This window comes from Poecilia reticulata, chromosome 11 (assembly GCF_904066995.2).
Source record: "Poecilia reticulata chromosome 11, P_reticulata-male-v2, whole genome shotgun sequence".
NCBI lineage: Eukaryota > Metazoa > Chordata > Actinopteri > Cyprinodontiformes > Poeciliidae > Poecilia > Poecilia reticulata.
This window is the reverse complement of record NC_088840.1, coordinates 17,413,431-17,425,847: the sequence shown is the minus strand read 5'-3', so window position 1 is coordinate 17,425,847 and position 12,417 is coordinate 17,413,431. Positions and strand designations below refer to the sequence as shown.

General features: G+C 34.6%; 1 protein-coding gene across 8 annotated transcripts in view; it reads right to left on the bottom strand.

Annotated features, from left to right (window-relative positions):
* The window catches only part of LOC103472498 (myocyte-specific enhancer factor 2D homolog), a 43,721-nt gene that overhangs the window by 18,118 nt on the left and 13,186 nt on the right, over positions 1 to 12,417 (bottom strand). For 4 of the 8 annotated variants that reach the window (XM_008422189.3, XM_081612118.1, XM_008422191.3 and 1 more), the window contains exons 2-7: positions 11,671 to 12,040; positions 8,211 to 8,414; positions 7,010 to 7,147; positions 5,077 to 5,290; positions 2,373 to 2,429; positions 627 to 808 (exon numbers count right to left, since the gene is read on the bottom strand). In XM_008422189.3, coding sequence (XP_008420411.1) covers positions 627 to 808; positions 2,373 to 2,429; positions 5,077 to 5,290; positions 7,010 to 7,147; positions 8,211 to 8,414; positions 11,671 to 11,724 — 849 coding nt within the window. In that variant the 5' untranslated portion in view covers positions 11,725 to 12,040. Of the gene's footprint in view, positions 1 to 626; positions 809 to 2,372; positions 2,430 to 5,076; positions 5,294 to 7,009; positions 7,148 to 8,210; positions 8,415 to 11,670; positions 12,041 to 12,417 lie in introns of all 8 variants that reach the window. The other 4 variants (XM_008422188.3, XM_008422192.3, XM_008422193.3 and 1 more) reach the window with 1 other exon arrangement.

Sequence of the window (12,417 nt, the reverse complement as noted above, 5' to 3'; positions counted from 1 at the left end):
AAAAACACAGACAATATCAGATCTTAAAATGAAAAATATAAAGGTAGAGCACAAGTTTTTTTCTTTTAATTTGATATATTTCATTAGTGAAAACAAACAGTTGTACTAAAATGCAGATTTCCCATTTCATACAATTTTCAAAATAAAGCAAGAGTGAGCAAAAAAGGCACAAAAAATGTTGAAAAATGTGACGAGCCTAAGAACTGCCTGTTCTTATTTTTTTAATCTGACAAACCTGCAAAACAATTTTAAATCTAGAATAATTTATCCATAGTAGCTAAATTAAGTGACTGCTATCACATTTACTTTCAGGTAAAAATTAGAACATAAAATAGTTTTTGCAAACCCAAAAATACTAAAAAGTTTAACATTTTTGGCCCCCATGTCAAAGTTTGGACACCCCTGATTTATGATCGAAACTGTGCAGTTTGAATATGAAGCACTTTTAAGTACACACTTTGGAAAAACCAAATTGAAATTTTAATTATTCCAAGGTTTTCAAGCCCCTGGTGACAGTAACTGGTAACATCATGGGTCCAACAAAAACCTGCTGCGTTTGTGAGCGATCATGAAAAGAACTGAGGGGTCAGAAACGTTAAACTGAAGCTGAATTTGGCTGATCTCACCATCTGCATGAGGCTCTTCCCGCCCTGCGAGGTGATGACTCGCAGGTCCGGCTTACGGCTGTTGACCATCTGCGGGCTGGGAGGGGGGGGCGGGGACTTGGCCGGAACTACTTTCCCCAGGCTGTTGCCGTTGGAGACGGTGAGCAGACCTGGGGAGGCCCTGGCGCTGGTGTATCCATTAGCTGCGGGGGAGACGGAGGTGCGAATGCATGGCGATCAATAGGGAAAGATCAGACAGACAGTAGGGGTACAGAGTTTTGTTGTCTCGACCCTGAGGGAGAAACCTGAAGACAGACAATTCAGAGGGAGGCTACTGCTGTGATTTATTGGACACATTTAATTAATTTAGTCCTTAAATTTAGTCTTTAAATTAGATATGTTCTTAAATAATACAATGCCTCCTTTTACAAATCAATCATGATCAGCAAAATGTAGCTTTTTTGACAAAAAGACAAAACCTTTGATGTCAAAGTGAAAAGTGACTTTTACAAAATGGTAACAGAAATATAAAACATAATAAGTGATAAATATTGACAGTGTTTCAAGTGATTGTAGTATAAAGACACCTGAAAACCATGACAGCATAAAGACAAAATACAAGCAAATGAGAAGTGGACCAATTGCAGTTTTCTGGCCAATTGTCGATTACCAATCTGTCCTGCTGATTCAGATCTTGAATTTAGATTCTTTTTTTGTCTGATATGTTGTTAAATAAAACAAGAAAGTATTTGAGTTTGTAACATTGGGGCGACTATTAACTGCAAACATGACACATCAGGCACGTCTGGTTTACATTCAAAGTCTACGTGAAGGCGCGTCGAGGGACCGTCGCGGCGCGATTTGAAGCATATGACGAGTCCGACAAATAAGCAGGTAACAGAAAACAACGGCTAGAGCAAAAATTGCTCTTGCCGTTTTTGCTCTGGGAAATTTTGCTCTGATGCACCTCAACATGTCTCCACACAGACTTTAACTCGCGACACGTGTTTGGTGTAGAACAAAATGTCAAGAGTCTGCACACACACGTCGACGTTGAATGGCGTAAGGCGTTTGGTGTGAACGCACCGTTAGTTTGGTTGTTTCCACCAGCAAGAGAAGTTTGGACAACATTTATTCTCCAGCAAGACAACAAACCAAAGCATCCAGCTGAAGCTACACAGAAATGCTTTGGATGTTTTGGAGTGGCCCAGTCAAAGTCCAGACCTCAATATGAACTGTTCACAAATGGTCCCCACCAACATGACGGTGTTTGAGAAGTTTACAGGGAATAATGGGGTAAAACTGAGGTAACTTTAGCTGTTACTGCAACCAAAGCTGCAAAATACAGACTTGAAAGAGGTGAATATTTAAGTAATCATTTAGTACATGTTACATATTTTTATTTAATTGTCAATATTTTATAGAAATCAGTTTTCACTTAGACATTAAAAGGCTATTTTCCTTTTTTTTTGTCCAAAAAAAGCCACATTTTGTTGATCATGACTGATTTGTAAATGAAAAAAGAGATAAAACATCAATGGGGGAAATACTATTTATAGATGGGTGTATGATTGTGCTTCACTTTTAGAATAAATATCTCATAAGTCAAAAGTGAACACTGAAGATTCAGAGAATCCCACTAATTTGCATCCAATCCCAGGTGGAGCAACAGAGGAATAGTTATTAAATTATTTCACAAAATAAGGGAAACTGAAAAAAAAGAATGCTACAACTTTGCTTTTGTAAAAAATGAAATAAATTACTTACAGACTGGACTTGGACATCCTCCGTTTGAATTATTCAGGTCGCCTCCGAGGAGAGCACCTATTAAACAAAGAAAAAAATGCAATGAATCCATGCAATTTTGACTTTTTAGCTGAAACAAACTCTAAATTGAATTCTTAAGCTTAGTTTTCTTCTCAAGTTTAAACTCTGTGATTAAGCTTCACTTTAAGCTTGAACTTAAAACAACTTGCATCTGTTTTCAAAGGGATGACACAAACTACACACTACAAAATAAACACACAATTCCTTTACACATTTTTAGGCATTATGCATCACAACTAAACAAACAAATGACAATTTATCAGCTAGGAAGGTATAGACGTAAAAAACCATGGAAAGGATAAATTAATGCAAATCATGTTTACTCTACTGGCTGTGGTATCTTGTGAAATTGCTCTAATAATTGTAGTCCCCATTTTAAAGTGTCCATTTAATTATTTTATTGCCTAGCACTAAATAAAACGTCCTCTATGTGCAGATCACTGGGGATTTAGCAGGCAGATTATTTTCTGTGGAGTTTGCACAAATTTCTGGTCCTCATTTTTTATAGGACAGTGAAGCATATGGCACTGAGGTATTTGAATATGCATTTATCAATAAATATTCAAAAAGAAACCAAATGCAAGGCTTACTTTTTAAAATTAGAAAGTTCTACAACATAAAAGGTTTCCGGTTCAGTGGATTAGCATGGACAGAAACAATCAGAGCATTAAGAAATGTTTTCAGTGTGTGAAGAACGTTCCCCAACACCAAGGCTGCAGCTTAGAGAAAAGCCCAGCTTCATTAAATGGGTTAAAAAATGATAGGAAGCTTTGATTGCTTCAGTAGTAACATGATACAGTTTTATTTTCTCTATGCTCTAGTGACCAACTATGAGTTTCATCACAACACGCCCACAAAGAAACAGACAACGACTCACTGAAAACACAGAACGGAGAATACCGAGGACAGCTAGGTTAGCTGTTCACTCCAGGACAGAGACCTTTACATTTACTACATATTAAACTGTTTAAATTCCCATTTAATACACATTAAACTGTTTAAATTCTTGATTTACTACACATTAAACTGTCTAAATTCATGATTTACTACACATTAAACTGTTTAAATTCATGATTTACTACACATTAAACTGTTTAAATTCACATTTACTACACATTAAACTGTTTAAATTCCCATTTACTACATATTAAACTGTTAAAATTCACATTTACTACATGTTAAACTGCTAAAATTCACATTTACTACATATTAAACTGTTTAAATTCCCATTTACTACATATTAAACTGTTAAAATTCACATTTACTACATGTTAAACTGTTAAAATTCACATTTACTACATATTAAACTGTTTAAATTCCCATTTACTACATATTAAACTGTTTAAATTCACATTTATTCACGTTAAACTGTTTAAATTAATGATTTACTACATGTTTAACTTCTTAAATTTATGATTTTGAGAGGGAAATTTGTTAAAAATTCACTCCTAACCAGAAAATTTGGCTGATACTGCTAAACACACGAGCCACATTATTGGGAAAACAAATGTATCATTTTAATGCATTTGGCCTTTCATCCACATAAAACCTGTTTAATTTAATTAAAAATGATTATTTATAAAACTCCAACCAATGTGGAGATTTGAGAAAACTGTTGGTGTTTGCATTACTGCCTGCAGCAAATAATGCGCTAGAAATCCTAAAACTTGCTTCAACATGAATCCCAATCGACATTATCTTGTATTTTTATAACTTTATATTCAAATACGTCATTTAAAAGTAGTTTAACTTTTATATCTGTCCACCTGAACTTCCTGGCACCATGTTTAAATGCTAACAGGAAGTTGTGGTTGTTTTGAAGCAATGTGATTGGCTGACATTGCTATGCTGCCCCCTAAGGGTCTGGCATGTTTAAAACAACGTTCATGTTGATGAAAACTTTTCTGAAAACAATCCGGTGTTTATGATATTATTTCTCTGTTTTTATATTTGTTTTTATAAAGACCTGGCTACATTTGTACAATGTCCAAGCAGAACACAGATTCGCTTATTTTCTCAAATAATTACACATTTATAATTTTATTTCAAATAAGTTTTGAGAATTAGATTTATGAAAGTGTAAGATAAAGAGTAATTTACCCATAGCCGGATATTTTATACAGATAAAATCTCTGTCTAAAAATGTAAGATTAAATCCCATTTTTGCATGAAAAAAAAGTTTAAGAAAACAGGATATAGTTTTGTTAATTAGATGAATTGTTTATGCTTTCAAATAATTACTTTCAAAACTTAAATCAATATTTAACATTTTCCCTGTGCTGCAATGAACCCTGCCTGTTTTAAAACCAATTAAGAGGGAAACAAAAGTACCAAAAGTTTAAAAAAAACAAGCTGGTTTTGAATGTTACACGGACTGACCAGATAGTTTTGGGTTCTCTCATTCATGTGCATCTTTTCACTTTCCACTTAAAAAAGCATAATAGAACCACGATCCAGAAACAAAGACTTTATATTATTAGATATAAAACAAATAACATCTAATAATTTAATCGGATGCATCATCTAACAGCAGTCATTAAGAACTATTACCCATTATGATAAAAACAGAAACATCTCAGTAAAAGTAAAAAGCTGCTGCAGATCATCTCCTGCCTCTTTGTGCTGCGTCTCGCTGCATGCTCACCTGCACTGGCCGGTCGCTGTGGCAACCCCGGAGACACTGTATTTCTCTGGAGAGCCGGTTGCTGTGGCGACAGGAGGTGGGTATCCGTGAGCGATGATGATGTGACATAGGAGGTAGTTACCAGTGCGCTGCCAGGATTACTGAAGTGCAGTGTGCTCTGATTGGACGCCTGGACGGTGACTGGCATGGAGAAGGTCTGAGGCGGAGCCGCCGTCTGCTGCAGGACGACATTCTCACTTAGACAACAACTTACAACACATTAAATAACAACCATGCGTCATACATAGCTTTAAAGTGTAAGGTATTACTTTATTTATTCATCCACTTGTAGCTGGTATGTCAGGGTTTCCCCTAAAGTATTATAAGCCTGGCGGGTCACCAAGCTTCACTTGAGCCACTGCCAGGCTAAACATTGTTGATTTCAGTTTATTTTTAAATTTCTGCTTCTTTTATTTATTTTTTTAAGACTTTATAGTGGGTGTTTAGGTATTAAACAATAAAACACGATTATCAGGTGATATTTTAAAATTTTCTGTCAACTTTAAACATTTTCTAACTCCCCTACCGCCAGGCTTAGCAGGTTTTCTGAGGGAAACCCTGTATGTGATTATCAATATATGAAATTTTTTAAAATAAAAATGAGTTTCATTGTGTAACAAGCAAAAAAGATGCTTGCATGATTAATTGTTGGTTTACTTAAACATTTAATGCTACAACTTATGCTAAATACTACAGGGATAAAACGATTAATCGGATTAAATGTGATTAAGGTAAGGTGATTTTATTTATGCAGCACATTTTCAGCAAAGGCAATTCAAAGTGCTTTACATATGAGAATCAATTTTGGAATTAATCTGCAACTAATTTAGTAATTGATTAATTGTTAACAAGAGCATATAAACTCAAAAAAAGGACAATTTTCTGAACACAGTCAGAACAGTTAAGCCAAAACTGTATAAATAAGATACATTTTGCATTTAAAATAAAAAAAATGTAATTATGTTCAACCCAGAACTCAAATCCCATAGTTTTAGCTTTATACAGTTCAAACTCTGTTAAAAAAATATGACTTTTAAAAGGAATTATGTTATTGCATCTTTTAAGGTTTTACTAATATTGTCCTAAAGGTATTTAGTAATTAAATGGAAAATCTGCAGAATGTGTAAATTATTTCATCTGATTAATCATCAGAATAATGGATTACAACAATTGTTAATTGCAGCCCTAAAATAGTATTACAATTACTACCGTGCCAATATTGATATCTTCATTTCTGATTTCGACACAGATTTAAGACATGATGTCAAATAAAACTGCTAATTGTGCAGAATATTTATCTTTTGTGTGAAGTTTTTGTGTCTTTTTTTCATCTTTCTTGGAAGCCAGAGAAAACAGTAATCATCTTCTTCCAGTCAGTTCACAACATTACCTTATGTGCCAAAATGTGGTTCAAATGCCTTTAAAACAAAGGAAAGTGATGAAAGAAAATCTTATTAAAAATAAAAACAAAATATCTATAATTTTCTGAATGATAGATGTGTAGTGAGATTAAGTCATCTAAACCTGTGTGAGGTCAGCACACTAAAATAAGTCAACCTACACCAATAATGTTTGATTTATTTCTCCATTACAACAGAATAGAAAACACTTAGATATCCTTAAAATATTTAATATTTTAACTTTTACTTCCACATCCATTTTAATTTTGGATGCTTATCTATTTTTTAAAATTTCCATGAAAGAACATAAAAATCTTATTTGAAAGGGAGAAAACTGAACTTCGAGGTTGCAACAATACAAATATCAAACATCAAACAATGGGTTGAAATCTTTGAATTTATAAAGTTAAACTCTCACTTATTCCTTAAAGATCTCTTGAGAGAATATTCTAAAAATAATCTTTCACAAATCACAAAGAAGAGTAAACTCTTACGCCATAGCGTTTGAAGAGGACGTCCAGATCCTCCGTGGTTTTACGAAACTTGTCATCATTCAGAGGACTTTGGTCAATTGAGTCTTCGCCGTCCGGCTCTGGACTGTCGCAGCCGTTGAAACCTTTCTTTCTCAAAGTCTAGAAACCAAATCAGGGAGAGAAACAATATTCAATGGACCAGCAATAAGATAAGCTGTAGACTCTATGCATGCTTAGAAATAGTTTAGCAAACATGAATATATCAAATGAGTTCGAGTTAGGCTGCTGTAGGAGTTTTATTTTGAAGGGGACAAACTCTAGTAACAGGAAGTAGCATGTTGTGGTCATTAGCTTGTAAGCCAAAACCTGCAACTTCGAAAAATTGAGTCAGTGTGTAATTATTAAAGAGAGCAGCAGCTACAGCATCCGCCATGTTTGTTTGGTCTGTTGTTTACGTTTATCTTGTCAATTCTCTGCGATCTGTCATTAGCATGATGTAAACATCAGATGAAATGAGACGCAACAGTTCACACTGATGTCACTTTAGACATCAGATACCAGATTACACATTAAAAGTAACCTGAGTGATTTGAAAATAAATGGATTTGTGCTGTTCAGACTGTCCTTAAATAAAAAAAAAAATCAAATTTTGATCACAAGTGGGCAAAACAAGTTGATTTTTGCCACGTTTACCAGCAGTGTAAGTATTGAAAGGTAATAAATAAAACAAGCTCTTCATTTCTGACATAACTGCATGTCATATTTTAAATTACTAGTGAACAGGTGTATTTAGCTCTAATAAAAGGCCCATAGGTCACATATTCTGTTGGACTAAACATTTATATTTGTTTCAATATCATCAGTTTGGCAGGAAAATCATAATATATGGGTTTATTTGAGGTCTGACCTGCTATTTCCAACTTTAACCTATGATTATTTATCTTTGTGTACCTTAGAAGAGAGAAAAAAATGCTGTGTAGGTTGTTTGAATCCATCATAAAACGAAGGAATGAATATACTATCCCACTTATGAGTCAAAGAAAATTAATTTTATGGACCTAAATAAACTGATTGATGGATCTAGAAATAGATTTTATTTCTCGAGTTTTCTTTTTAATTGAACAGAAACTAATTTGAAGCTGGTGCGTGATCTATCCAGGTTAAAACCATTTACCTCTGTGACAGAAAACCCCTCAGGAAGCGGCGGACATGATGAATTTACCTCAATGATGTCTGCGTTGGTCCGGCTCTCGTGCGGCTCGTTGTACTCGGTGTATTTGAGCAGAACCTTGTCCATGTCGGTGCTGGCGTACTGGAACAGCTTGTTGGCGTGGTTGAAGATGATCAGGGCGATCTCACAGTCACACAACACACTCAGCTCGTAGGCCTTCTTCATCAAGCCGAACTTTCGCTTCGTGAATGTGACCTGAGAGAGAACGGAGAAAAACATTAAAATCAAAGAAGCAACTTGCACCATTTTTTAAATTGCTTTAATTGTATGCAGTTACAAAGCTCACTTTCTAGCTTCCTTTTCCAGTTTATATTTCTCTTGGTGGTCAAGTATTTTCTGAAGAGTAGTGGGGTATTTTATACATCGGTTAGACCAGTCAGCTTTAACAAAACATAACGGATTAAATAAAAGAGCTAAAAGGGATTCCCGCTGGTCGACTTTGTTTAATTTAGGTGTATAACCACTTTCTCTTACCGTAAACTAAGACTGGATTATAGAAACTACTTTAAATCCTTTGGCTACCAAAGCAGTAACAAAATGTTCCCCATGTGGGTAGAAACTGCCTGTAGCAAACTAATAGTTTGCATTTTTGGTTGTTTTGGGAGGTTTTTTCTTTTGTAAAAGTAGAGATTCTGAAAGGGAGAAAATGACTAGAAATTACTATTTAAGACAGAAGTAAAGGAACAGGCATAAAAAATCGGAAGACAAAAACTGGTTGTGAGTATTTTCTTACTTCAAAAGTATAAAAATAAAAAAGCAATCAGTTCAAAACCTACCTTTCAATCATTAATTAAAAGATGTTTCCCTTTATATCAATCTTTGAAAGTCGTAATTGTTATAAATATTTGTTTTATTTATTAAAACCCTTCAAATGTACATTCTGTTGGTATTTATTCTTTAATTATTCAAGAAATTAACTTAAAAACACGTTATGTTACAGTATATGAAAAATTATATTTTTTTATTTTGTGTTTTCTTTTAGTAGCAAATGACTAGAGCAGAAAATGTATTTTATGTAACTCTATGTGTCCATACTTGTATAATACAATGTATATTTTCTAATGGTCTTGTGGCTGAATGATTGTTTACTGAACAATAATTCACAGTTTCAGGGTTTTAAGCAAGGACGGGTTGAATCCCAAGAGAATCAATGTTTGCTTTTGTTTACAAACAAAACGTTTATCAAGAAAGGCAGAATGTGAATTTACAGACAGTTACATAAGAAATTTAATAAATGTTCACTGAGAAAATAAGCTAAATTATCACAAATTACCTCTTTCAAAACAATTGAGTGGAGATGAATAAAACTCTGATTTTACCGTTTACTGTTCTGTATAAATTATTGCTATTATTTTGAAGAAAAGTTGAATAAAATAAGAGTTTCCGTCTTAAACTATGTGGAAAGCTTCTTGCTGCAATCCAGTGAAAGAGCAACAATCAAGTTCAATGTTTAACAAAATTAGCCTGAATTTCTGTCAAGAACAGAAGGTCTGTGCTTTAAAAATGCAACAAAAAAAAAGAAAAAAAATACAAGCTGGAATTGAGGGCATGTGATACAAGTATCTGGTGGCTTGATGAAAACATAATTCAACTTTTCATCTTTACTAGAAGAAAAAGAAAGGAAAAGAAATGTGGAAAAGTGAGAGTTTAATCCAAACTGAAAGCCAATCAGAGATGCATCACATACCAAATCCCTGCTCTGCACAAACCAAGACTCCACAATGCATCTATTATTAAACCACTCAGCAAACTGTTTGCTTTTACAGACAAAACCCAATATTTGTGCGAAGCATTCACACAAATACTGGCGAGAAGTCTTTAAGCGACTCCAGACTCAAATCTATTCTCAGCAGCTGGCATCTGCTGAAGACAAACATGTGATATCCCAGAATGTCTGAGGTTAACAGGATATTTGTTGTTTTTATTTTTGGGTGGGAGGGGATGCTGTGGATTAGCTGGAACTGGTTTCTTTATTGCCTGTAGTTCTGCAACGGGAGCGAAAATAGTCAATGGACCACACAAGAGTTCAACTCACTATCCAAATGCAAAGAACTGAAAATGTTCAATGCACTAATAAATCCTGTTGCTGTTTGAGTTTATTGTAACTGATGCAGATATTTTCTGGTCTTACAAAAAAAACTACAAGTCAAGACTGATGAGGAGCATTTTCTAACAAAGCGTAAACATTTGGACTCAAAATAAGAATGCAAAAATGTTGAAAAAATAAACTCCCATATCATTCAAAATTGCTAGAAAGGTTTTAATTTTCAGTAGTTTGAGATGAAGTCAGATGAAGAAGCCCGTGGAGAATAATTAATTTGTTTAGTTATCTTCTTTTCACTTGCATTAATAATCCATTATTAGTTCTATATTAATTAAAAATGGTTCATCACAATAATTTCATCCAGCAAAATTTGTTATTGTGACAGACCTAGCTACAACAAAGCTTTACAACTTTCACTGGCATTGAGATTATTGTTTAATTATACTGCATACGTAGCATGACAAATGTATTCTGCTTTACAATTCCAGTCTGAGAAACTCAGAACTTTAAATTGGTCTGCCAGCAATCAGCCTGTGCGCAATTTGGAGGTGTGGACGCATCACTGAAGCCGAGAAAACCCAACAAATGTTGACGACTATGTGCATGACATGATGTGTGTGTCTTTAGCTGCTTGGGGAAAACAGCTTTGTGATCCACATGACCAAGAATCAAAATTAATTGATGTGCTGCGCAAAAGTCAGACCCAGCAACATTTCCTAATGTTAAGCCTGCGTCTACTTTTAAATGTGATTCTCTGACCTTAATTTGCAGTAATGAGAAGCAGTGGTTGAAACTTTATTCTACAAAACTTGGTATTCTCAAAACTAGACAAACAAAACAGAAAATCTGATTATTATTTATTTTTTATAGCATTTATAGGTTTGTGACTTCAGGCTATCTGTTGTGATTTTCAGCTGCAAAACGGAAAAACGAAGAGGAACACCTTGTACCAAATGTTGCTACCACCTTGACATGCTAGCTCACATGATGGATTTGTTTTTTAGTTTGTTTCTAACATTTTGTAAAACCTCCTAATATTCAAGAAACAAAGAAAAATCTCTCTACAGCCCCCAGAAAACAATAAGACATGCAATTCCTTGGCATGAATTTGCAAAACCAAACAAAAGTGCTAAAGTGTCAGAGATAAGAGATGAATTTGGATAGGAGATTCCAGGGATTTGCATTAATCTATGCAATATAAATTCAAATATTTCAATGATTGTTGCAAATTTTCTAAAATAATTATGCTTTAATAAACACACAGCCATCACCACTAATTAAATTCAAACACTTTTGATGAATCATAAAATGACTCAAAACGTGTGATTTTTAATTTCCAGAGCAGATTAGCAAAACAAACAGAAGGCAAAATAACATAAAATCCTTTGTTTCACAGCAGTGACTCACCTGCTTGTTCCTTTCGTCGGTGATCCTTTGGATCTGAATCTTTTTCCTCCCCATTATGCTTTGTAGTCGTGAACACTAACGCTGGAGTCAGTCAAGTGGAAAAGTGCCTCTCTGAAGATGAGTACGGAAGTGAAGCAGAAACACGCTCAAACACAGTCATGCATTTCGAGGACATGCACGCACGCGCATCTCTGTGTCCAGGTGTGGTGAGGCAATACGGTTAACTCTTGCTCTGAAAGGGCAGCGGGAGAGAAGAGCGGCGCTGCAGCGATTTGGGACGTGGAAATGTGGAAGAGGTCCTCAGTTCATCTTTTATTCAGCGGGGACTGATGTGTGCAGCTGCTGCGGCATGGAGGACGTCACTCCTCTCCTGCATAAATGAAAGAAACAAACATTCACCAAATATTCCTTGAAATGTAAATCATGAGTGTTAAAGCTAAGTTAGCTTTAACACTCATATATATATATATATATATATATATATATATACACGTTTTTATAGAGATGCATGATATATTGGCACCTGGGCCGATATTAGCAACCAATTTTTCTTTCCACTTTGTTGCCGTCTGTTTTTGGTCGTTTTATTTTCAATAGGTGTCGAAGTAGTAGATAAATATATACAATTAAATATCAGTTATTGTCCAAAGCAGCAACATTAATATCGGTTATCAATATCAGCCCAAATGTTCATATCGGTGCATCCGTAGTTTTTTTACATATTTGTTCAGTGTCAGTTTCTTATGA